Source organism: Leucoraja erinacea, chromosome 38 (assembly GCF_028641065.1).
Source record: "Leucoraja erinacea ecotype New England chromosome 38, Leri_hhj_1, whole genome shotgun sequence".
NCBI classification, from domain to species: Eukaryota; Metazoa; Chordata; class Chondrichthyes; order Rajiformes; family Rajidae; genus Leucoraja; species Leucoraja erinaceus.
In genome coordinates this window covers 5,345,328-5,370,841 of record NC_073414.1, presented here as the reverse complement: position 1 = coordinate 5,370,841, position 25,514 = coordinate 5,345,328, and the positions used below count along the sequence as shown (strand labels likewise).

The 25,514-nt window shown below is 50.6% G+C and overlaps 2 protein-coding genes across 7 annotated transcripts in view; one reads left to right on the top strand and one right to left on the bottom strand.

Moving 5' to 3' along the window:
- Positions 1 to 3,985: 3,985 nt before the first annotated feature.
- Positions 3,986 to 15,812, top strand: LOC129714058 (uncharacterized). Its single transcript, XM_055663515.1, has 6 exons — positions 3,986 to 4,220; positions 6,539 to 6,627; positions 8,772 to 8,874; positions 10,720 to 10,916; positions 12,954 to 13,018; positions 14,749 to 15,812. Exons 1-6 carry the CDS (start codon positions 3,986 to 3,988, stop codon positions 14,993 to 14,995), a joined length of 936 nt encoding a protein of 311 aa, XP_055519490.1. The 3' UTR covers positions 14,996 to 15,812.
- A 2,334-nt stretch (positions 15,813 to 18,146) lies between these two features.
- The window catches only part of LOC129714173 (transmembrane protein 229B-like), a 140,272-nt gene continuing 132,904 nt past the window's right edge, over positions 18,147 to 25,514 (bottom strand). For 2 of the 6 annotated variants that reach the window (XM_055663676.1, XM_055663677.1), the window contains exons 2-3: positions 23,283 to 23,408; positions 18,147 to 20,244 (exon numbers count right to left, since the gene is read on the bottom strand). In XM_055663676.1, the coding sequence (XP_055519651.1) occupies positions 19,699 to 20,238 (540 nt within the window). In that variant the 5' untranslated portion in view covers positions 20,239 to 20,244; positions 23,283 to 23,408 and the 3' untranslated portion in view covers positions 18,147 to 19,698. Of the gene's footprint in view, positions 20,245 to 20,360; positions 20,375 to 23,278; positions 23,409 to 24,130; positions 24,728 to 25,514 lie in introns of those variants that run through there. The other 4 variants (XM_055663678.1, XM_055663679.1, XM_055663681.1 and 1 more) reach the window with 4 other exon arrangements.

The following is a 25,514-nucleotide window of genomic DNA, read 5'->3' as shown; positions in this document are numbered from 1 at the left end:
AACTCCACACAGATGCTATCCCTCACTAACACACTCGGTCGGGTCAATCTGCAGTGGTCAATTAACCTAATTGTCCTGTGTCTCTCCCCATTGCTTGAACCTTTCTTTCTTTGCCCTCCAACCCCCTGCTGCTGCCCCCAGGGTCTCCAGCGGGAGGTGACGTGCATTGCGGACATGATGGGCGAGCTACTGGAGGCGGCCGATACTCTGCTGCCGAAGAGCGAGCCCTCGGACGCTGAGACGATCGAAGCCAAGGTCTGGGATCTCCTCCACATCCTTTGGGGTCTGTTCACTCGGATGGATCAATTCCACAAGAGATTCCACCAGGCACGGCACGCAAGTTTCACTCAGATTAGTTTAGTTTAGTTTGGTTTAGTTTAGTCTAGTTGGGCTGGGTTGGGGTTGGGTTGGGGCTGGGTTGGGGGGTTGGGGCTGGGTTGGGTGGGTTGGGCTGGGCTGGTTGGGCTGGGTTTGGTTTGGGTTTTGTCTAGTTTCACTCAGTTAGTTTGGTTTAATCTAGTCGGGTTGGGTTGGGCTGGGTTGGGTTGGGCTGGGTTGGGTTGGGCTGGGTTTGGGCTGGGGTTGGGGTTGGGTGTTGGGTTGGGGTTGGGTGGGTTGGGTTGGGTTGGGTTTGGGTTTGGGCTGGGATGGGCTGGGCGGGGTTGGGTTGGGTTGGGTTGGGTTGGGTTGGGGTTGGGGTTGGATTGGGGCTGAGTTGGGTTGGGTTGGGGTTGGGTTGGGGTTGGGTTGGGCTGGGCTGGGCTGGGATGGGCTGGGTTGGGGTTGGGGTTGGGTGGGGTGGGGGGTGGGGTTGGGTTGGGTTGGGTTGGGTTGGGGTTGGGTTGGGGTTGGGTTGGGCTGGGTGGGGGCTGGGTTGGGTTGGGGGTGGGTTTGGGGGTGGGTTGGGGTGGGTTTGGGCTGGGATGGGTTGTTTGGGTTGGGGTTGGGTGGGATTGGGTTGGGTGGGCTGGGTTGGGTGGGTTGGGTTGGGTGGGTGGGTTGGGTTGGGTTGGGCTGGGTGGGTTGGGGTTGGGGTTGGATTGGGCTGAGTTGGGTTGGGTTGGGGTTGGGTTGGCTTGGGTTGGGTTAGGGGTCGGTTGGGTTTGGCTTGGGTTTGGCTTGGGTTAGGTTGGGGTTGGGTTGGGGTTGGGTTGGGTGGGCTGGGTTGGGTTGGGCTGGGCTGGGTTGGGCTGGGTTGGGCTGGGTTGGGTGGGGTTGGGTTGGGTTGGGTTGGGTTGGGTGGGGTTGGGTTGGGTTGGGTTTCGTTGGGTTCGGTTCGGTTGGGTTGCGTTGGGTTGGGTTGGGTTGGGCTGGGTGGGTGGGGTTGGGTTGGGCTGGGTTGGGTTGGGCTGGGTTGGGTTGCGTTGGGTTTGGTCTAGTTTAATTCACTTTGGTTTAGTTGAGTTTGGTTTAGTTTAGTCTAGTTGGGTTGGGCTGGGTTGGGTTGGGCTGGGATGGGTTGGGATGGGCTGGGCTGGGTTGGGGTTGGGTTGGGCTGGGATGGGTTGGGGTTGGGTTGGGGTTGGGTTGGGCTGGGTTGGGGTTGGGTTGGGTGGGCTGGGTTGGTTTGGGTTTGGTTTAGTTTGGTCTAGTTTCACTCAGTTTAGTTTAGTTTATTTAAATTTAGTTTAGTTAATTAGTGCAGTGGGCAGGTTCTATAGACCTGCACGGGAAGGTAGACGCTCCCACCCCCTCGAGTCTCGGGCAGACGGGGCTCGTCAGCCTGGGAAGGCAGTCCATCTAGGAGAGGGAAAGCTCTGATTTAAAACCTCCACTGCCTTGTGGCCATATCCAGTCATGGAAAAGGCTCCAGGAGTAAACCTCAAGAAAGTCGGAGCCCCTAAGGCAGTTTGTCGTTGTCCACAACCGCGCTCTGGCAGCTCCTGCGATGGCGCTGGTGCCAAACTGTACCGGCCCTGCTGTTCCTTTGGATCGATTAGCGACGTGGAGAGGGGGGGGCGTGCTGCATGGGCAACAGCCTGTCCTCCATATGACATTGATCGCCCAGGCTTGCATCCGAGGATGCATCACCTATGGTCAGTCATGACCGAGAGGGGCCTAGTAGTTTAGTTAAATCCAGTTTAATTTAGTCTAGTTTAGTTTAGAGATACAGCACAGAAACAGGCCCTTCAGCCCATCGAGCCCGTGCTGACCAGCGATCACCCTGGTACACTGGCACTATAATGGTCAGCACATCAGGTCTCCACATAATACACAAAGCAAATGACTCTTGAAGATGTACAAAGTTTTAATGAATCTAAGTGTTAATCAGATTGCTGAGTTTGGCCCAGCTTGCAGAGATAGCTTTGTGCCAAGAGTGTTAGCATGAGGCCCAACGTACATTGGAGGAACAGCGCCTCAAATCTTGCTTGGGCAGCCTACACCCCAGTGGTATGAGTATTGATTTCTCAAATTTCAAGTAACCCCGGCATTCCCTCGTCCCCACTTCCCCCACTCTAGTCATCCTACTAGTTCCACTGTTCGCATCCCTTCGTTATCACCTCTTCGCCAGTCAACAATGGACCATTGTGGGCTCCGCTCATCCTTGGTCATCTATCGCCGGCCCTGCTTTCTTCTGGCCTTTTCCTATCTCCAGTTCCCCCTCCCCCTCTACATTCATCTGAAGAAGGGTCCCGACCCGAAAGGTCACCCATCCTTGTCCTCCAGAGATGCTGCCTGACCCGCTGAGTGACTCCAGTCCGTGGATGGACTGTTTGCTGATAAATGTGAGGTTATCCATTTTGGTGGCAAAAACGGGAAAGCAGACTATTATCTAAATGGTGGCCGATTGGGAAAGGGGGAGATGCAGCGAGACCTGGGTGTCATGGTACACCAGTCATTGAAGGTAGGCATGCAGGTGCAGCAGGCAGTAAAGAAAGCGAATGGTATGTTAGCTTTCATTGCAAAAGGATTTGAGTATAGGAGCAGGGAGGTTCTACTGCAGTTGTACAGGGTCTTGGTGAGACCACACCTGGAGTATTGCGTACAGTTTTGGTCTCCAAATCTGAGGAAGGACATTATTGCCATAGAGGGAGTGCAGAGACGGTTCACCAGACTGATTACTGGGATGTCAGGACTGTCTTATGAAGAAAGACTGGATAGACTTGGTTTATACGCTCTAGAATTTAGAAGATTGAGAGGGGATCTTATAGAAACTTACAAAATTCTTAAGGGGTTGGACAGGCTAGATGCAGGAAGATTGTTCCCGATGTTGGGGAAGTCCAGAACAAGGGGTCGCAGCTTAAGGATAAGGGGGAAATCCTTTAAAACCGAGATGAGAAGAACTTTTTTCACACATAGAGTGGTGAATCTCTGGAACTCTCTGCCATGATCATAGAAACATAGAAACATAGAAATTAGGTGCAGGAGTAGTATATTCGGCCCTTCGAGCCTGCACCGCCATTCAATATGATCATGGCTGATCATCCAACTCAGTATCCCGTACCTGCCTTCTCTCCATACCCCCTGATCCTCTTAGCCACAAGGGCCACATCTAACTCCCTCTTAAATATAGCCAATGAACTGGCCTCAACTACCCTCTGTGGCAGAGAGTTTCAGAGATTCACCACTCTCTGTGTGAAAAAAGTTCTTCTCATCTACTTTTTAAAGGATTTCCCCTTTATCCTTAAGCTGTGACCCCTTGTCCTGGACTTCCCCAACATCGGGAACATCTTCCTGCAACAATCTTCCTTAAGAATCTTGTAAGTTTCTACGCATATCTCAATCTTCTATGAGAGTATAAACCAAGGCTCGAAGGACAGTCCTGATCCCAGGAATCAGTCTGGTGACCTTCTCTGCACTCCCTTTCTATGGCAATAATGTCCTTTCCTCAGATTTGGAGACTAAAAATATATTGAATGGCGGTGCAGGCTCGAAGGGCCGAATGGCCTAGTTTGCACCTGATTTCTATGTTTCTTCCCGTTACAGTCGTGTGGGGGACAGTTTGCTGGAATCATGCTTTTCCCCGTTGTTCCAAGGGGGAACGATGCTGCCTGTGGCCAAAGGGGAGGAGGGGGCTGCCTGGACTGGAGGGGGCTGGCGGACGGGGTTCGAGGGAAGGGGGAGCACCCCAGCCCATGAAGGGGGTCCGAGTGATGCCGATTCTGGCCGCTCAAGTCCCAGCAGCTTGGACTCGTTGTCCCTGGAGTGGGACCCCTCTGTTGACATTGGAGATGCGGGTGCAGACAAGGGGACCGATGGCCCTCACAGCCCAGCGGCAGGTGTGTGCTGTGCCTTTCATGTCTTTAGTTTTAGTTTTTAGTTTAGTTTTAGAGATACAGCGCCGAAACAGGCCCTTCGGGCCACCGGGTCCGCGCCGACCAGCGATCCCCGCACACTAACACTATCCTACACACACTAGGAACAGTTCTTACATTTACCAAAGCCAATTAACCTACACACTGTCGAGTTATGCTTGTAATAAGGCTCGTACCACACACACCTGCACGTCTTTGAAGTGTGGGAGGAAACCGAAAATCTCGGAGAAAACCCACGCAGGTCACGGGGAGAACGTGCAAACTCCGTACAGACAGCAATAGACAATAGACGGTTACACAAAAAAGCTGGAGAAACTCAGCGGGTGCAGCAGCATCTATGGAGCGAAGGAAATAGGCAACGTTTCGGGCCGAAACCCTTCTTCAGACTCCATAGATCCATAGATGCTGCTGCACCCGCTGAGTTTCTCCAGCTTTTTTGTGTAACCTTCGATTCTCCAGCATCTGCAGTTCCTTCTTAAACAATAGACAATAGACAATAGGTAAGCAGGAGTAGGCCATTCGGCCCTTCGAGCCAGCACCGCCATTCACCGTGATCATGGCTGATCATCCCCAATCAGTTACCCATTCCTGCCTTCTCCCCATATCCCCTGACTCCGCTACCTTTAAGAGACCTACATAGCTCTCTCTTGAAAGTATCCAGAGAACCTGCTTCCACCGCCCTCTGAGGCAGAGAATTCCACTGACTCACGCGGTCAGGATGGAACCCGGGTCTCCAGCGCTGCATTCGCTGTAAGGCGCCAACTCCACCGTACCGCCCCTCTTCTCTGTGTACTAAATATATCGAGCGTTGGAGAGACTCTGGGGCACTGCACACACAGCTTGCAGCTCTTCTCCCTCAAGACCATCTTGCAAAGGACACGCAGACCTCAGCATTTCTATAGTCGAGTCAGGTGATGAAATCTGGCAGCAAAAACCAGATTCCACAAAGGCAAAGACATCCACAAAAAACTGCAGTAACTCAGCGAGAGAGGCAGCATCTCTGGAGAGAAGAAATGGGTGACGTTACGGATCGAGACCCTTCTTCAGACTTCTGAAGAAGGGTCTCGACCCAAAATGTCACCCATTCCTTCTCTCCAGAGATGCTGCCTCTCCCGCTGAGTTACTCCAGCATTTTGTGTCTATCTTCGCTGACATCTCATATTTTGCTTGGGCAGCTTTCAACCCGGGTGTATGATTATTGATGTCTCTAACTTCAAGTAACCCCTGCATTCCCTCTCTCTCCATCCATCCCTCCCCACCCAAGTCACACCATCTTCTCGTTATCACCAAGCAAACAGCTAACAACGGCCTGTTTCCTTTGTTCACCATCTCTCCACATCAGCGTCTGTATCTCTCGTTTCCCTTTCAGTCCGAAGAAGGGTCTCGACCCGAAACGTCACACATTCCTTTTCTCCACGGATAGTCAAGTCAAGTCAAGTCAAGTTTATTTGTCACATACACATACGAGATGTGCAGTGAAATGAAAGTGGCAATGCTCGCGGAACAACAAAACATCCAACAAATTATAAACACAATCATAACCCAAATAATAGAAGGAAAAACGTTCTGTACAGTTAGTCCCTGGTGAGAAAGGCGTTTACAGTCCGAATTGCCTCTGGGAAGAAACTCCTTCTCAACCTCTCCGTTCTCACCGCATGGCAACGGAGGCGTTTGCCTGACCGTAGCGGCTGGAACAGTCCGTTGCATGGGTGGAAGGGGTCTCTCATGATTTTGTTTGCTCTGGAGTTGCATCCTGTTGTATAGTTCCTGCGCATAGGTACGCAGAGCCTTCTTGTCCTTGGCAGAGAGCAAATTCCCCAAACCAGATGGTAATGGGCAGCTTTCCACCGCCGCTGCGTAGAAGCATGTAGGATCCTCGGAGACACTCTGAATTTCCTCAACTGCCTGTCCTGATCAGTTAAGGGCCTGTCCCACTTGGGCGTAATTTACGTGCGTCATTTACGTGTCACGATGCACGGTGTGCGCATAGCGCCGCGCATTACGTGTGCATGGTGCGTGGTGACGTGGGCAGTGATGCCCTAGGATTTTGGGAATCTTCGCTCGCCGCCTGCGTGATGCGCAAATGACGCCCAAGAAGGACAGGCCCTTTACTCCAGCATTTTGTGTCTATCACTGATACAGGACTGGAGAAGGGTCTCAACTCCTAAACGTCACCCATTCCTTCTCTCCAGAGATGCTGCCTGTCGAGCCGAGCATTACTCCAGCATTTTGTGTCTATCGTCAGTTTAAACCAAACCTTCCGACACTGTTTCTAACTTTAGGCATGTTCATCGGCCTGGAGTTGAAGAGCTATGGGACGAGTCGCCAGGACTGGAGGCGGCCAGAAGCTGAGTGGAGGTCACCTGAGCAGGTGAGAGCGGTGCGGTCTCGTTCCTCGTGGGGTCCGGGCTCCCACCAACGGCTCTGTCAGTCGCAGGCTCACCTCCCCGGGCCAGACTCCTTCCAGCTAAAATCACTGGTAAACTGTAGCTGCCGGAAATTATCATCACAATCATACTTTATTAGCCAAGTATGTTTTGCAACATACGAGGAATGTCATTTGCCGTATAGACATACAAGTAAAAAAGCACCAGAACACACAAAATACATTTTAACATAAACATCCACCACAGTTACCCCTCCACATTCCTCACTGTGATGGAAGGCAAAAATAAAATTCAATCTCTTCTAGAAACATAGAAACATAGAAACATAGAAATTAGGTGCAGGAGTAGGCCATTCGGCCCTTCGAGCCTGCACCGCCATTTAATTGATCATGGCTGATCATCCAACTCAGTATCCCGTACCTGCCTTCTCTCCCTACCCCCTGATCCCCTTAGCCACAAGGGCCACATCTAACTCCCTCTTAAATATAGCCAATGAACTGGCCGCAACTACCCTCTGTGGCAGAGAGTTCCAGAGATTCACCACTCTCTGTGTGAAAAAAGTTCTCCTCATCTCGGTTTTAAAGGATTTCCCCCTCATCCTTAAGCTGTGACCCCTTGTCCTGGACTTCCCCAACATCGGGAACAATCTTCCTGCATCTAGCCTGTCCAACCCCTTAAGAATTTTGTAAATTTCTATAAGATCCCCCCTCAATCTCCTAAACCAAGTCTATCCAGTCTTTCTTCATTTGTTCCCGATGTTGGGGAAGTTCGGGTCGGGGGCCTTGAGCCTTCCGTTGTCGGGACGATCTTGACTCCTGTAGCCAGCGGGCTGGGCTTCCCCGTTGGGACGATCAAGTTCCCGCGTTCGGGGAATGTCAGCTCCCCGCGCTGGGCGATCGGACCCCGGGTGTGGCTTGTCGAGCCTTCTGCGTCTTTGGAGCTCCCGACTCGGTCTCTACCCGAGACTGCGAGCCCTAGATGTGAAAGTTCGCAGGCCGCGGTTGGAGCGTTGATCCCAGGCAAGGGATGGGCTCCGATGGTGAGTCCACGCCCCGCGGTGGGGCTCAAAGTCAGTCCCGAGCAAAGCCGCCAGCTCCATGGTGTTAGGCTGCAGAGCAACCGGAGATACGATCCGGAAAACATTCGCATCTCCGGCAAGGTAAGACACTGAAAAAAAGTTTCCCCTCCCCCCCGCCCACCCCTCCACATAAAACAAACCAGAGAACATTAACACAAACTTTTAAAACACACTAAAAATAATACGTAAAGGACGAAAGGACTGACAGACTGTTGGCGAGGCTGCCATTGCGGTGCCCCCTGGTGGTGAACACTTACTGTGACAGAAACAGACGATGCTGGAAAAACGCAGCAGGTCAGGCAGCATCTGTGGGAAGAAAAATAGTCAACCGTTCGGGTCAATGATGCCTTGTGCGTCTGGCTTCTATCTAGACTGACAACCCCACCCCCAAATCTTTGCACATCCCCAATCCTTTCCACTCGTCATTTTAATTTCATTTTTCATGTGTTTTTATGACTGTTGGCAGATCAGTTATCCCTCCTGGGATAAATAACGTTCTATCGTATGTGTGTGTAGTATGTAGGAGTGTGAGTATGTATGTGTGTGTAAGACTGAGTGTGTGTCCGACAGATTGTAAGTGTGTGTCAGGCTGTGAGTGTGTGTGTATCAGACTATGAGTGTGCGTAGGTGTGTGTGTGTGTGTGAAAGACTGCGTGTGTGTGTTAGACTATGAGTGTGTGTGTGTATCAGACTATGAGTGTGTATGTGTTAGACTATGAGTGTGAGTATGTATGTGTGTGTAAGACTAAGTGCATTTGTGTGTGTGTGTGTGTGTGTCAGACTATGAGTGTGTGTGAGATTTGTGTGTGTGTGTGTGTGTGTGTGTCAGACTATGAGTGTGTGTGAGACTATGTGTGTGTGTGACTATGAGTGAGTGAGTGTGTGTGTGTCAGACTATGAGTGTGTGTAAGACTATGTGTGTGTGTGTATGTGTGAGACTATGAGTGTGTGTGTGTGAGACTATGAGTGTGTGTGTGTGTGTGTGTGTGTCAGACTGTGAGTGTGTCAATGCTGCTCACAGTGTTTAATCCGTGTCCTGCTTCTCTCCAGGTCTGTGTGGAGCACCAGTGTGGGCCTGAGGTTGGTGCCGTGTCAGGTGAGCAGGGACCTGGTGAGGCAGAGATACAGAAGACAACTGCTGGACCCGCTCGGGGTAAGTGGATATGGGGTGCCACGGACAGTGGGGGGTGGGGGAGGGGCTTGGCGCTGGGGAGTTTCGCTTGCTGGATGGGTGTCGGGGCGGTGATGAAGCCAGAAGATGTGGGAAGAGATTCAAGATTGCAAGGGATTGGAACAGCACAGGACAGGAACAGGCCCTTCGGCCCATTAAGTTTGTGCTGAACAGGAGCTCCACTCTATTCAACACTGCCATGGGATGACCAGAACCGCACGCAGTATTCCAAACGCAGCTAAAATCAAACTCTTTCATTGTCGTAAATTCAAACGTTACAGGTACTTAGTCTACTTAATGATCGTGCAATCGATGGATGGGCTGAAGGGCCTGTGTCCACGCTGCATCTCTAAAGCAAAGTAAACTAATGCACAAGGTGGGGAAGTAAATCCACGAGTCACATGGAAAGGTCGTAAGGTCATAAGAGATAGGTGTAAGAATTAGGCCATTCGGCCCATCATTTCTCCTTCACCGTTCAATCATGCCTGATCTATCTTTCCCTCCCTGCCCCATTCTCCTGCCTTCTCCCCATAACCCCTGACACCCGTTCTAATCACACATCTTACACCGCCTTGAAATGATATCCATTGACATGGCTTCTGTGGCAATGAATTCCACAAATCATGGAATTCTCTGCCTCAGAGGGCGGTGGAGGCCGGTTCTCTGGATGCTTTCAAGAGAGAGCTAGATAGGGCTCTTAAAAATAAGTGGAGTCAGGGGATATGGGAAGAAGGCAGGAACGGGGTACTGATTGGGGATGATCAGCCATGATCACATTGAATGGCGGTGCTGGCTCGAAGGGCCGAATGGCCTACTCCTGCGCCTATTGTCTATTATCTGTGGAGGGAATGGATGGTCGATGTTTTGGGTCGGGACCCTTCCTCAGACGTGGATGATGCTGGATTCAACAGGGAGTTTGGGAGGATTCAGTGGGAATTTGGGAGGATTGAGAGGGAAAGATCCTGGAGGAGATCGAGGGGAAAGTGGGTGAAGGTTGGTCGGGTAAGCAGGTTGGGCTGAATTGTTCTTGCAAAGAGAGTTGGGGATTAAGGACTCTGTGATATGCATGGAGCTAGCTTCAGCAATGTACATCTGGGTTTCAGGACCATGGATAGTTCCCTCGTTTTTTTTTCCAGTTTGGCTTAGAGATGCAGCGTGGAAACAGGCCCTTTAGCTCACCGAGTCCGCATCGACCAGCGATCATCCGAAACACTAGTTCCATTCTACACACACGGGACAATTTACAGAGGTTAATTAACCTATAAACCCGTACATCTTTGGAATGGAGGAGAAAATGCCGTTTCCCCCTCATCCTAAACCTATGTTAACTTTCTCTTCCAGCAGATGCCAGCTGACTGGCTGAGTATTTTCGGCATTTTCTGTTTAGTTTAGAGGTACAGCACGGAAACAGGCCCTTCGGCCCACCGAGTCCATGCCGACCAGCGATCCCTGCACACTAACACTATCCTACACCCACACTAGGGACAATTTCCATTTACACCAAGCCAATTAACTTACAAACCTGCACGTCTTTGGAGTGTGGGAGGAAACCGAAGATCTCGGAGAAAACACACGTGGGTCACGGGGAGAATGTGCAAACTCCGTACAGACAGCACCCGTAGTCGGGATCGAACCGGGGTCTCTGGCGCTGTGAGGCAGCAACTCTACCGCTGCGCCACCGTGCCGCCCTATAATCTTTTATTTTTAAAAAAGCACTTTGTTTTATTTTAGCTTTGACTGGAGAAGGGAAGATGAGATTCGGGCAGGGGCTGGAAGCAAAGGTAACCAATTCAAGTGGAGATAAACCTCACCAATCCTTCTCTCCAGGTGCTCCGGGTCTTGGAGAGAAGACCGTAGAGATGAGGAGGATGAGAGAGGCTGAGGTGGACAGTCAAGTGGGGCAGTGTCGGGACTATGAACCACCAAGAGTTCTGCTGGGTCCACACCAATTCCACCCAGGAGGTGACCCAGGTCCGATGTCGATAAGAGACAGCGATGGGGAGCAGTGGCCACACACAACAGAGGTCAGTGAAGGTGACGGATTCCATCCACTGACAGCAGAGACCCTAATGAATGAATGGATGGTCACAAGCCACGGTGAAATTTTTTGCTTGTATACCCGAGGTATAGAAACATAGAAACATAGAAATTAGGTGCAGGAGTAGGCCATTCGGCCCTTCGAGCCTGCACCGCCATTCAATATGATCATGGCTGATCATCCAACTCAGTATCCCGTACCAGCCTTCTCTCCATACCCTCTGATCCCCTTAGCCACAAGGGCCACATCTAACTCCCTCTTATATATAGCCAATGAACTGGCCTCAACTACCCTCTGTGGCAGAGAGTTCCAGAGATTCACCACTCTCTGTGTGAAGATTCACCACTCTCTGTGTATGCAAATAGTCTCCACATAAAGGGCACTGTCAAAGTTACAAACTATTTGCGCCAGGTCCCCTTGTTCTCCCCCCCACCCCCCCATTGTCCATTGTTCTTCCCCCCTGCCTGGTCCCCCCACTCCGGGTCCTCCTTTGTCCCTTCCCCCGACAGCAACGTCCTCACTTCCACGTGGTCCGCCCTCACCCGTCGGTCAACGCCATCACCGACCGCCACACCGACCTCTCCACGAACGCTGCCGAGTCCTCTCCGGACGCCTCTGTGGCCGCAGGTTCCGCAGACCCAGGGGCCATTGACTCTGTTGCCCGCGGGCTCCGACCCGCGAGACTCCAGCCTGGGCTTCTCCGCGGCCCGCCGAGACATTATCACTCCCACATTCTAACCTGAAGATGGCGGTTCACGGCCGCCTGCCACTCTTGCGGGCTGGAAGAGTCTGTGTACCACGTGCATGTGGAGTGCGTGAGGCTGCAGCTCCTGTTCCAATATCTAAAGGGGCTTCTCCTTGCCTTCTTGCTGCACTTCACGTCCACATCTTTGGTCAACCTGTGCGTAGGGGAGAGGGTTTGGGGCTGAAGATGTCCAGGGTCGGGTTGCTCCTGGGCCTGGCCAAGCTGGCTATCCGCAAGTCACGGCACAAGGTGGATGTGGACTCTACCCGAGCCGGCTGCCTGCCCCTTTACGGGGTTGCCTCCGTGTTAGAGAGGGTCTACGCGCTGTCCACTGGCTCCCTGGCGGATTTCCAGGACCGCTGGGCACTGCGGAGGGTGGAATGTATCCTTAATAAGGATGGGGAAATAGCAATTTAATATTCAGTGTTTAAGAATATTTGTTTTATTGTGTATTATGGTTGTGGGTTTGCTTGTATTTTCGTACTGTACGTATCATTTTTGTAAATGGTTGATTATTGATGGTCAAAGTGATTCCCTGGGCCTTGAAGAAATGGGACTGATGGGGTTGGTGTACAACAGACTTGACGTGCAGGACTGACTGACCCCTTCTGTCTTCTTGGGTGAGACAGAGGGAGGGATACAGGGAGTAATATCCCTGTCCCACAGTACAAGTTCATTCCAAGAGCTCTCCCGAGTTTAAACAAAAATCAAACTCGTGGTAAGCACGGAGAATGAATGTAGCGGGTACGTCGGAGCTCGGGGACGTCTCTTAGCGCTAACGCCAACGGCAGGTACTCGGGAAGACTCGCTAACGGCAGGCAAGCACGGCAAGACTGGTGAAGATTTTTCAACATGATGAAAAATGTCCACGAGAGCCCCGAGTACCGACGAATGGCCATTACTGTAAATCTCCGAGTTCGAATCAGGGCAAACTCGGGGAGAGCTCTTGGAATGAACTCGTACCGTGGGACAGGGGTTTAACGCTGAGGGGGGGAGAGTGCAGCATGAGGCGCGAAGGACGGAGACTTGAACCTGTATCCATTTTGTGTAAGAAAAAACTGCAGATGCTGGTTTAAATCGAAGGTAGACACAAAATGCTGGAGTAACTCAGCGGGTGGGGCAGCATCTCTGGAGAGAAGGAATGGCAGGAAGGGTCTCGACCCGAAACATCGCCCATCCCTTCTCTCCAGAGATGCTGCCTCACCCGCTGAGTTACTCCAGCATTTTGTGTCTACCGATATCCATTTTAATGCCTGTCTCAATTCTGTCTCCCCACAGCCAGAGCAGAGATGGGGGCTGAAAGGAGCACCGGCCTCCGGAGAGGGTTCAGGAGACAGCATCCAGTGAGTAGAGTCATCTACATAGTGGCATATTACATAGAAATGTAGGAGACAGGAGGAAAAGTCAACGATTTGGCCCTTTGAATGCATGATACAATTAGTTTCCTGTCCACAAACACTAGAAATTGCAGAGGTTGTGAACAAAGTCCAGTCCTTCATACAGGCCAGCCTGTCCAGGAAGGAACTGCAGGTGCTGGTTTAAACCAAAGATAGACACAAAATGCTGGAGTAACTCGTGGTGGAGCACTGCTGCGGCCCGACCTCCGGAGAGTCGGAGGCTGCAACTGTGGGTCTGGCGGACGGCGGCACCGGGAGCCCGCGGGTCCCTGGAGGGAGACCGCTTTTCAGGGCTCCCGCAACGGCGACTTCTCCCGCCCGAGTTGCGGGGTCGAAGAGCTCCTGGAGCGGGGCCTCACAACACCGCCCCCGCGCGGCTTGGAATGGCCGTGGGACTCTGCGAGCGCACGCCGGGGGCTCTAACATCAAGAACCCGGTGTGCGACCTTGCATCACCCGGCGTGGCTTTAATGGCCGTGTGGAGAGATAAGTTTTTTTGGGATTCCATCACAGCGATGTGATGGATGTTTATGTAAATTATGTTGTGTCTTGGGTCTATTTGTTTGTAATGTATGGCTGCAGAAACGTCATTTCGTTTGGACCTCAAATGACAAATAAATTGAATCTTGATCTTGATCTAGCTCAGCGGGACAGGCAGCATCTCTGGAGAGAAGGAATGGGTGATGTTTCGGGTCGAGACCCTCCTTCAGCTTTTAATATTGATGTCACGCCGGCAGTTAGATATAAAGAGGTCTAGGGCAAGGCCCAGGGGGTAAATGTTCACCTACCCAGGGGGTAAATTTGTTGATGTTGGATTTGTAGATATTTTTTCTCGTTGACTGACTGTGTTTGGTTCTGGTATACCGGTATCTGTTCATCATTAGCTGTTCATAAATAAGTGGAATAATGTTGTTATGTGCTATTAAAGTTGCCCGGGGTAGACGGGACGAACAAGGTTGGGAACCCCTGGTCTAGAGTGAGTACAAGGCCGTCTGGGGAGGTCCAAGAGGAGAGGGTACGTTGGAGACGGGATAAGGGGGCACCACTGGGTGGTGAGGACTCCTTCCCATGGAAAAATGCGGAGAGATGGAAGAAGAGCTCCACATCATGGCAGACCCGGACTTGTTGAGGTGGGGGTGGGGGGGGGGAAGGAAGGTGAGGTCTCTGCTGTGGACAGAGCGTTCCGTATCGGAAAGGGGGGAGGACAGGGGGGATGGTGAAGAGTGAAGACACGACAAGGGTGGGGGTTGGGGGTCGGAGGCCCTTCGGCCCATCCAGTCCGCGCCGACCAGCGATCCCCAAACATTAACACAAACCTACACACACTAGGGACAACTTACACTTATACCAAGTATACAAACCCAAGCCAATTAGCCTACAAGCCTGTACGTACGTCTTTGGAGTGTGGGAGTAAACCGAAGATTCACGCAGGTCACGGGGAGAACGTGCAAACTCCGTACAGACAGCGCCCGTGGCTGGGATCGAACCCGGGTCTTTGGCGCTGCATTCGCTGCAAGGCAGCAACTCTACCGCTGCGCCACCGTGCCGCCCTCAAGTTACTCCAGCATTTTGTATCAATTTTTGGTTTAAACCAGCATCTGCAGTTCCTTCCTACACATTTCACCTGCTATTTACACATTGCTCCACAGGGTAATAGCATTGCCTTGTCTTTTACAGGCTGCGTCTACCATCTGGGCCTGCCAGGAAGAGTTATCTACCCCTTGGGCGTTATCTCCACCCTCCAGTCTGCCTTCAACATCTGTGTCGTCTCCTTGCTGCCCTCTCTATCTTCCTTCTCCTTGCCCTGATGGCTGCCATCTTCCTTCTCCCTTCACTGGTAACACAACAGGACTGGCATTGGAGAGATACCTTCCTGCCGTTTAATTTTGCACTGACCTACCCGAATGGTCCACCACCAACATAACCAGAGAAGCTGCACGCTCTTGGTTTCGGACTCCTGGACAACAGAAAGGGGAGCTTGCAGTGAGTAAAGAACCTGTGGCAGTCAAGAGGGAGCAGCTGAGCCAGAATGTGGAGAGTCCTTGGGTGCGTGTGAAACTAATGTCGCCCAACCTCTGACTACATGTCAAGACCAGTCACATGGGTTTAAGGTCACAGACGCCAAAATCCTACGGCCACAAACATCCGCTTCCCTTGACAAAGACACCGGGAGTATTGTGTGCAGTTTTGGTCCCCTAATTTGAGGAAGGACATTCTTGCTATTGAGGGAGTGCAGTGTAGATTTACAAGGTTAGTTCCCGGGATGGCGGGACTGTCACATGCTGAGAGAATGGAGTAGCTGGGCTTGTACACTCTGGAGTAGATAAGGACGAGAGGGGATCTTGTTGAAACATTTAAGATTATTAAGGGTTTGGAAGCAGGAAACATGTTCCCGATGTTGGGGAAGTCAAGAACCAGGGGCCACATACAGTTTAAGAATAAGGGGTCGGCCATTTAGAACGGAGACGAGGAAACACTTTTTCACCCAGAGAGCTGTGAGTCTGTGGAATTCTCTGCCTCAGAGGGCGGTTCTCTGGATACTTTCAAGAGAGCTAGATAGAGCTCTTAAAAATAGCGGAGTCAGGGGATATGGGGAGAAGGCAGGAACGGGGTACTGATTGGGGATGATCAGCCATGATCACATTGAATGGCGGTGCTGGCTCGAAGGGTTGAGTGGCCTAATCCTGCACCTATTGTCTATCTTCAGGGTTAGACTCCAGGATTGCACAGTTAGGGGGGTTTGGTGGGGGGATTCCAACTCAATAGGTTTGTAGGTTCAACAAGCCCTGATCCGGGGTCCAATCCCTGGTGAGGTGGAGGTGAGATTCCCCTCTCCCAGTGCAGGTGCTTGATCACCCCGTCGGGGAGGGCCTGACCACCGGCTACGGGAGTAAGATTATCCCGTCAACGGAAGGCTCGAGACCCCCGCCCGCGGGAGAACGAAGAAGGGAAGGGATTTGAACTTTTGTTCGCCTTCCATCGCAGTGAGATATGTGGAGGAGTCACTGTGGTGGATGTTTATATTAAAATGTACTTTGTGTGTAATTGTATGACTGACTTGCCAAATGAAATTCCTCGTATGTTGCAAAACATACGTGGCTAATAAAGTATTATTGTGATTGTATTGTAGTGAAAGTCCAGAGTTTAGATTAGTTTATTGTTGGTACTGAGTGCAAAGCCTTTTTGTTGTGTGCCATGCAAGAAGACTACACATGATTACAATCAAGTTGTCCACAGTGTACAGATACAGGATAAAGGGTATAGTGCTGAGAGGAGATTAAGAAGAGCCTCGTGCATAGTTTAGGTTAAAAACACAGTGTGGAAACAGGTCCTACGGCAAACTGAGTCTGCACCGACCAGCGATCCCCGCACATTAACACCATCCTACACAGTTGGGACATCTTTGGAGAGTTAATTGCACGTCTTTGGAAAGTGGGAGGAAACCGGAGATCTCGAAGAAAACCCACGCAGGTCACGGGGAGAACGTACAAACTCCGTACAGACAGCGCCCGTAGTCAGGATCGAACCCGGGTCTTTCGCTCTGTAAGGCAGCAACTCTACCGCTGCTCCACCCATAGTTAGCGTAAGAAATGCTGCTGTTGAAATAAAGATACAACAGAGCGGGAGTGATTGTAATAAATGATAGCAGCTCCACTTTGGGGGCCAGCACACAAAGAGAGGCCTGGCTTTGACGCCATATTGTTTAACTTCATCTTTCAGCAATGGGCATCGTGAGCAAGGCCAACATCCATCACCCAGAGAGTCATGAATCTGTGGAATTCTCTGCCACAGAAGGCAGTGGAGACCAATTCACTGGATGTTTTCAAAAGAGAGTTGGATAATAGCCCTGTCCCACGGTACGAGTTCATTCCAAGAGCTCTCCCGAAATTAAACTCATGGTAAGCGCGGAGAATGAAAGTAGCGGGTACGTCGGAGCTCGGGGACGTCTCTTAGCGGCTCGTAACGCTAACGGCAGGTACTCGGGAAGACTCGCTAACGGCAGGTAAGCACGGGAAGCCTGGTGAAGATTTTTCAACATGTTGAAAAATGTCCACGAGAGCCCCGAGTACCGACGAGCGGCCATTACCGTAAATCTCCGAGTTTGAATCGGGGCAAACTCGGGAGAACTCTTAGAATGAACTCGTACTGTGGGCAGGGGCTTTAAAGCTCTTGGGGCTAACGGAATCAAGGGATATGGGGAGAAAGCAGGAACGGGGTATTTCTGGATGATCAGCCACGATCATATTGAATGACTCAAAGGGCCAAATGGCTTACTCCTGCACCTACTTTCTATGTTTCTATGATCCATCCCCAGTTGCCCTTGACTGAGTGGCTCAATAGACCATTTTTATCGGAGGATATATTTCATTGCAGGGAAAGTAGAGAAGGTTCACTTAGTTGAAGGGGTTAACATATGGAGAAAGATTGAACAAGATGGGCCCATACTCTATGGAGTGTGGAAAGAGGGATCTTAGTGTAAGATACAAGACACGGGGGAATTGGCAAGTGAGGTTCCTTCCCATAGAGAGGAGTATCTGTAACTGCTAGGCACTGTTGAGAATACGTAAATGGTAGCATGCAATGCAGTGAAAGCCCACTGTGAGGAACCATTGTATTGCTGGAGTTAGGCACAAAAAGCTGGAGTAACTCAGTGAGACAGGCAGCATCTCTGGAGAGAAGGTTTGCGTATAGTTTAGTTTAGTTTAGATTAGTTTAGTTTAGTTTAGTTCAGAGACAGAGTGCGGAAACAGGCCCTTCAGCCCACCGAGTCTGCACCGACCAGCAACACTAAACACTATCCTACACACATTTGGGACAATTTACATTTATACCAAGCCAATTAACCCACAACCCTGCACCCAAGGTTTATAAGGACTTTTCCCCTAGGATGACAGGAGGACACCCCCCCAACATCAGACTGAAGAAGGGTCTCGACCCGAGACATCACCCATTCCTTCTCTCCAGAGATGCTGCCTGTCCCGCTGAGTTACTCCAGCATTTTGTGTCTACCTTCGATTTAAACCAGCGTCTGCAGTTAAAACCTTATTGGAGTTGATATACTGTCAACAAAGGTCTTAGGGCAGATGTGAGGAATTTTAATGAGCAAATTAACTATCACAGCCAGATGGGAAGTCCTGGCTATGATCATCACATTTAGCAACAAATACAGCAACAATTTGTACTCAGTGCCAGGAAGTGGAACTGGCCGCATCAAAGGGTGGTTAGTTAGGGAGAATCCCGGGAATCTTAGTTGGAGACACACTTTCCACTGACGAGGAATTGACGGATAGAGGGGAGGTGGAAAAGAATGTTATATTTAAACTGTAGGATCTGTTTAGAGTGAATTCAAGCCTGTATCTCATTCCTGGCACCACTGATTTTCCGGCAACTGGTGATTCCCCGCCCGTCCCCCTGAAAGGATGGCTCTTTGGCCAATCTCGACCTCATCGGGACGTCCACGCTGATGGGCAGATCCAATACGGCCGGGGCTCTGGAATTAGCTGGCCTCATCTCCTCAGTCAGTATCTGTTCCACTGATCTATTCCAGAGAGCCAGCGCCTGTGGCAACTGTAACCCCTCCATTAAGTCAGTGCCTGTAGGCTGCGTTACCCACAATGACAGTCAGCATCAGTGGAGCTTGTACCCCAGTGAGGGTCAGTATCTACTAGCTGATAGTCCGTATCTGTGGGGCCTGTACCCCAGTGAGGGTCAGTATCTACTAGCTGATAGTCCGTATCTGTGGGGCCTGTATCGCAGTGAGGGGCAACATTTACAGGACCTATACCCAGTGATGGTATGTGCTGAAGGAATGCATTATCCGTGTTCCATGCAACCCGTATGAGAGTGTACCTTGGTACAGTATATCGACATCCGCCCAACATGCATTAGATTGAGAGACCAAGTGCTTTGAGGAGAGGCGAGTGCTCAAAACAGCATGTCAGCGATGTCTTGACGGGTTTTATTGAAACAACTGCAGGAATGTTTAATTGGGATCTCGAAGTGATAGCAGCCCTTGGACAACAATCGGGCGCATGTGGCTTCCGCAGAGGATCAACATGTCCCATCTGTGGTAGCATCTTATCTTGTCCGCAGAGAAAGTTCAACGCAATTACACGTATCCCCCGCCATCACCGCTCGCGAACAACCTGAGGGGGAATTATTGCAAAGAAGCTGCAAGGAAGCAGAACAGTATTAGGTGCGACTTTCTTGCACGGGCTTGCGGACAATTCCACAAACCCTCTCCTGTCAGAGGCTAGCAGAGCAACTCTCCAAAAGCAGTGATCGCTTGCGGAGGAGAGTAACTGATTTAAGGAACTGGAATAAGTTAGTATACACACACATCTGGTGTTCTCCTGGCTTGAGCCATGATGAGTTAAATACTTGCCGGTAATCACTGCATGCACTGGAGATGTGGGTGCCACACACACAGAGAGAGAGAGAGAGAGAGAGAGAGAGTGCATCAACCAGCTCACAGAACACTGGAGCCTGAACTCGTGATAAAGCTATTCCTGAAGGTACAAAAATAAAAGGTCTGGATAAATGTCATGGTTGTCCCCGGGTCAGGCCGTGCCGGGCCGGGCTGGGCCAGTTCTGGGAAGCATCAAATGCAGGACAAGCACCCCCACTTCACTCTTCTTTCCTCAGTGTCAAGTGGTCCCACAATGTAGCCGGGGCAATGGCAGGCGACCGTGGCTCCCCGTTCTCATCGAACCGCAGGCACAGGGTGTTCCTGATCACCAGCTTCTCCATTATGATGGAGGCGAAGAACCAGGGCACTGCGTACTCCAGGGTGACCAACCCCATGAAGTCGTAGTCAAACTGAGAGTAGTCCCAGGGGCAAGCGTTAAACTGGCGAAGGATGAGTCCTGTGGAGAACTCCCAGATGTAGGTCCACAGGGTGTAGATGAGGCACCTCACCAGACCCGGGCATCGGTTCTTGAGGGACAGGTACATCTGTTCCACCACCATGATGGATGTGCCGTAGATGAACAGAGCCCACACGCTGGTAACTCCCGGGAACTTCCAGTTGAAATTGATGACGAATTCCCAGGCGGCCGTGAACATGACCTCGCAGAAGTAACCGTGGATGGCGTAGAGGTACCAGCGGGAAAGGGCACCGAGTGGTTCCATCGCACCCACCATCCTCCTGCCCTCTCTATGTTGCATACAGACCTGAACAAACAGAGATCAGGAATGAGTGGGTTAACATACGATCAGCGTTCGACGGCACTGGGCCTGTACGCACTGGCATTCAGAAGAATGAGGAGAGGGACCTCATTGAAACTTACCGAATAGTAAAAGTCCTGGATGTGGATGTGGAGTGGATGTGGAGAGGATGTTTCCACTAGTGGGAGAGCCCTGGACCAGAGGCCATTTGTTCAGAATTGAAGGACGTTCCTTTAGGAAGGAGATGAGGAGGAATTTCTTTAGTCAGAGGGTGGTGATTCGGTAGAATTCATTGCCACAAAAGGCAGGGGAGAAGGAAGCACATAGATAAGGGAGTGCATAGGCAAGGAAGTGTAAGGTGTGAAAACAGGGCAATGGGAATGGAGATCAAGGAACATGGAGAATAGATGGTTGTTGGTTGGGAGAAGTTAACAACAAAGCAAATAATGAGATGAAATGTAGTCGGAGACAGCAAGACTGGTTGGAGAACTGGGAAGGGAGAGGGATGGAGGTGGAGAGGGAAAGTAAGAGATGCTTGAAGTTAGAGAGGTCAATGTTCATACCGCTGGGGTGTAAGATGCCCAAGTGAAATCTTACTACTGGAGAAGGTGAAGGGCAGATAGGACCAGGTGGAGGTTGGGAGGGGTGGATGGGCAAGAGATGGAGCCAGATGGGGAGGGGTTGTAGATGAGGCTCTGCTGCAGGAACTCCCCAAATCACCAGCCCCTCCACCACCCAGCTCCATCTGCCCATCATCCCTCTCCTATCTGGTTCCATGGGTCAAGTCCGAGCTTCCATCCCACCCCTCCTCTGTACTGCTACATACCGGCCATCCTCCCTGCTCCCCTGAACCAGTGACTGATACCTTTTGCCACCACAGATGCTGCTTGACCCGCCGAGTTTTCTGGGGATCTGCTGTTGATCCAGACTCTAGTGTCGTCAGTCTCTTTTGTCTTCACACTATTTCTATCTCCCAAAGACTGGTTGAGCAGAGTAGTCGTTTACTGGAGGTTAAAGGAATTATGGTGGGGGGATTCTGAGGGGCATTTGATCATCATCACCAGATTCCACCATCTGCCCCCCCCCCCCCCCATATCTCACTGACCTCCTCTCCCCCTACCAACCCTCACGGTCCCTCAGATCCACATCAGCCGGTCTCTCCTCTCCATCCACAAGTCCAACCTCCGCAGTTTTGGGGACAGAGCCTTCTCCAGGGCAGCTCCCAGGCTCTGGAACTCCCTCCCCCAACTGATCCGCAATTCCGTGTCCCTCACCATCTTCCAGTCCCGCCTCAAGACCCAGCTCTTCACCTCTGCCTATCCTTAGCCCCACGTCCCCCTCCCTTTTCATCTGTGCATGAATTGCCTCATACTGTGTTTTGTATTAAATTCTGTCTTTACTTTGTGTACTAGTCATGTCTCTACTATTTATTTCATTCCCCTTACATGTTTTTCCTCTACCTGCTAAATTTTTGTAAGGTGTCCTTGAGACTCTTGAAAGGCGCCGATAAATAAAATTTTATTATTATTATTATTTGATGGTGGAAACAGGAAACATGTTTCCCCTTATGAAGGTATATGGGGTATAGTTTCAGAACAAACTGGACTAACGGAACAATTGCTGCTCTCAAAAGGTGGGCTTCACAGTGCGGGCAGCACGGTGATAGAGTAGCTGCCTTACAGCACCAGAGACCCGGGTTCCATCCTGACTATGGGTGCTGTCTGTACGGAGTTTGTACGTTCTCCCTACGACCCCGTGTGTATTTTACGGGTGCTGTGGACTCCTCCCACATTCCAAAGCCTTGCGGGTTTAGTTTAGAGATATAGCACAGATACAGGCCCTCTGACTGTCCGAGTTGCGGGGTCGAAGAGCTCCTGGAGCGGGGCCTTTACAGCACCACCCCGCGAGGCTTGGAATGGCCTCGGGACTCTGCGAGCGCACGCCGGGGGCTCTAACACCAAGACCCGGTGTGCGACCTCGCATCACCCGGCGTGGCTTTAATGGCCGCGGGACAATCGCCATCGCCAGCCGGGGGCTTTGACTTTGACTCTGACATCGTGGGGGGGGAGAGTGCAGTGGAGAGATAAGTGTTTTTGGCCTTCCATCACAATGATGTGATGGATGTTTATGTAAATTATGTTGTGTTGTTGTGTCTTGGGTCTATTTGTTTGTAATGTATGGCTGCAGAAACGGCATTTCGTTTGGACCTCAAGGGGTCCAAATGACAATTAAATGTATCTTGTATCTTGTACCAAGCCAGCGCCAACCAGCGATCCCCACACACTAACGCTATCCTACACACACAATTTACAATTATACCAAGCCAATTCTGCACATCTTGGCCTGTGAGCCTTGCTGCCCTGACAGCACCCGAGGTCAGGATCAAACCCAATTCTCTGGCACTGCGAGGCAGAGGCTCTGCCATCTGCACCACTGTGCCGCCATTTTTACCCCATTTCCAATTTACGGCAATTCCAACATTGTGAAAGGTTGCCCAAATCATTTAGAGTCTTTACCTTCTTGACGGAGTGAAGCGTGCAAGAGAGTGCGCAGGAAATACCACTTCCTCCCACAATGCTCAATTTCCAAATTTTAACAACTTCTCATTTTGGCTGACTTCCTCCTGATAAACAGCGTTGTCATGGGAACCCACGTAGTGTTAACCGCAACGCAATTTAATCTTTCAGCTAGTTTTCTCCCCAGCCACTTCTTCCAATGGTTTGGTTTAGTTTAGAGATACTGTGCGGAAACAGTCCCTTCGATCCCTGCGCACCACGCCTGTCCCACTTGGGCGTCATTTGCGTGTAATTTACACGACAACATTTACGCGTTACGACACACGCACGGTGCGCATTACACGCGCGCATGGACGTAGGCAGTGATGCTCGGTCGCGCGGGGCACCCCAGGATTTTGCGATGTACAAAATCTTCGCGCACCATCTGCGAGACTCGCAAATAACACCCAAGTGGGACAAGCCCTTAACACAATCCCACACACACTAGGGACTATTTTGAAATTTTACCAAGCAAATTAACTTACAAACCTGTAAGTCTTTGGAGTGTGGGAGGAAAACGAAGATCACGGAGCAAACCCACGCAGGTCACAGGGAGAACGTGCAAACTCTATACAGACAGCGCCCGTAGTCAGGATCGAACCCAGGTCTCTGGCGCTGCAAGAGAAGTTAAATTAATGGTCATTGTGGAATTTTTTAACGGATTCAACCCACGAGTTTCCAATCCTTACCAAATATTCATCATCCCTTCTCTCTCAGAGATAACAGCACGGAAACAGGCCCTTCGGCCCACGAAGAAGAGAAGATTTATGAGGATGTTGTCCAGGACCTCTACTTTCCCCCTCCTCGATTCTCAGTCTGATGAGGGTTCTTGACCTGAAACATCACCTATTCCTTTTATCCAGAGATGCTGCCTAACCCGCTGAGTTACTCCTGCGTTTTGTGTCTATCTTAGGTGTAAACCACCATCTTACACTGATAATGACCTCTTATCCGTAATGTTAATTCTCATTCTGACAGCTAGTCATAAAGTCATACACCGTGGAAACAGGCCCTTCGGCCCATCATGCCTACGCCAACCAATATGCCCTATCCAATAGTCCCATCAGCATGCGTTTGTCCCATATGCCTCTAAACCTGTCCTATCCATGTACCTGTCTAAATGTTTCTTAAACGTTGCGATAGTACCTGCTTCAACTACCTCCTCTGGCAGCTCATTCCATATATCTATCACCCGTTATGCAAAAACGTTACCCCTCAATTTACCATGAAATCTTTCCCCCCTCACCTTCATTTAATTTGCACTTTATGTGCAAGTGACGAATAAAACTGATTGATAGATTGATTAAACTATGCCCGCTTGCTCTCGATTCTCTTACTCTGGGCAGAAGACTCTGCGTTTATCCAACCTCGCTGTCAAAAATTTGAAGGTCTTCAGTCTGAAGAAGGATCCCGACCCGAAAGGTCACCTATCCAAGTTCTCCTGAGATTCTGCCTGACCTGTTGAGTTACTCCAGCGCTCTGTGCCTTCTTCTCTCATGATCCCAAGGCGTTTTGGGCTCACACTTTGTCACCTCTGTGCACAGGCAATTTTCTGGCCGTTGCTACTTTGAGTTCTGCTGCATTTGCGGCTGGCATTTCCTCATTCACTGCACCTGTCGTCTGTCGATTTCACACATCTCCATCTTCACTTCCCTCTCCACAATAACCCTCACTATTCTTGAAAGCAGTTTAAGTTCCTGGAGTTTCAGGTCAGCCCCTGCAAATGAGGAAATGGTAGAGTCTCTCTTCTCCCTTGACCATCTGTATTTTATTTTGTACTACTCCTTAATATCTTGTTTCCCGTGCACTTGTACATCATTCTGTCTCGATTCTAATTATGTACTTTCTTAAATCAAAGGGTCGTGAATCTGTGGAATTAATTGCTGCAAACCGCTATGGAGGCCGTCATTGGGTATTTTTAAGGTAGAAATTGACAGATGCTTGATTGGTAAGGGTTTCAGGGGGTTATGGGGAGGAGGCAGAAGAATGGGGTTGGTAGGAAAAGATAGATCAGCCATGATTGAATGGCGCAGTAGACTCCAAGGGTCTTGACCCGAAACTTCACCTATTCCTTCTATCCAGAGATGAGGTGGAGGCAGATACGATAGTGGCATAGAAACATAGAAAATAGATGCAGGAATAGACCATTCGGCCCTTCGAGCCAGCACCACCATTCAATACGATATTCCAAAATCAGTACCCCATCCCTGCTTTCTCCCCATATCCCTTGATTCCGTTAGCCCTAAGAGCTAAATCAAACTCTCTCTTGAAAACATCCAGTAAATTGGCCTCCACTGCCTTCTGTGGCAGAGAATTCCACAGATTCACAACTCTGGGTGAAAAAGTTTTTCCTCATCTCAGTCTTAAATGGCCCACCCCTTATTCTTAAACAGTGACCCCCTGGTTCTGGACTCCCCCATTTAAGAGGCACATGGATATGCAGGGAACAGAGAGATACGGATCATATGCATGCAGTTGAGGCTAGTTGGTCTAGGCATCACGTTCGGCACGGACATTGTGGGCTGAAGGGCCTGTTGCTGTGCTGTACCGTTCTATATTCTGACTGCTTGCCCACTGTCAGCACCATCCCATTCACCCCCTACCCACCGATTTCCCAATTTGGACCATCAATGACCTCCCTAACCTGATGGTGGGGGTGGCTGCTCCTCAACCTAACCTGCTGGGTGGGAGGTGGTGGATGCCCCTCAACCTAACCTGCTG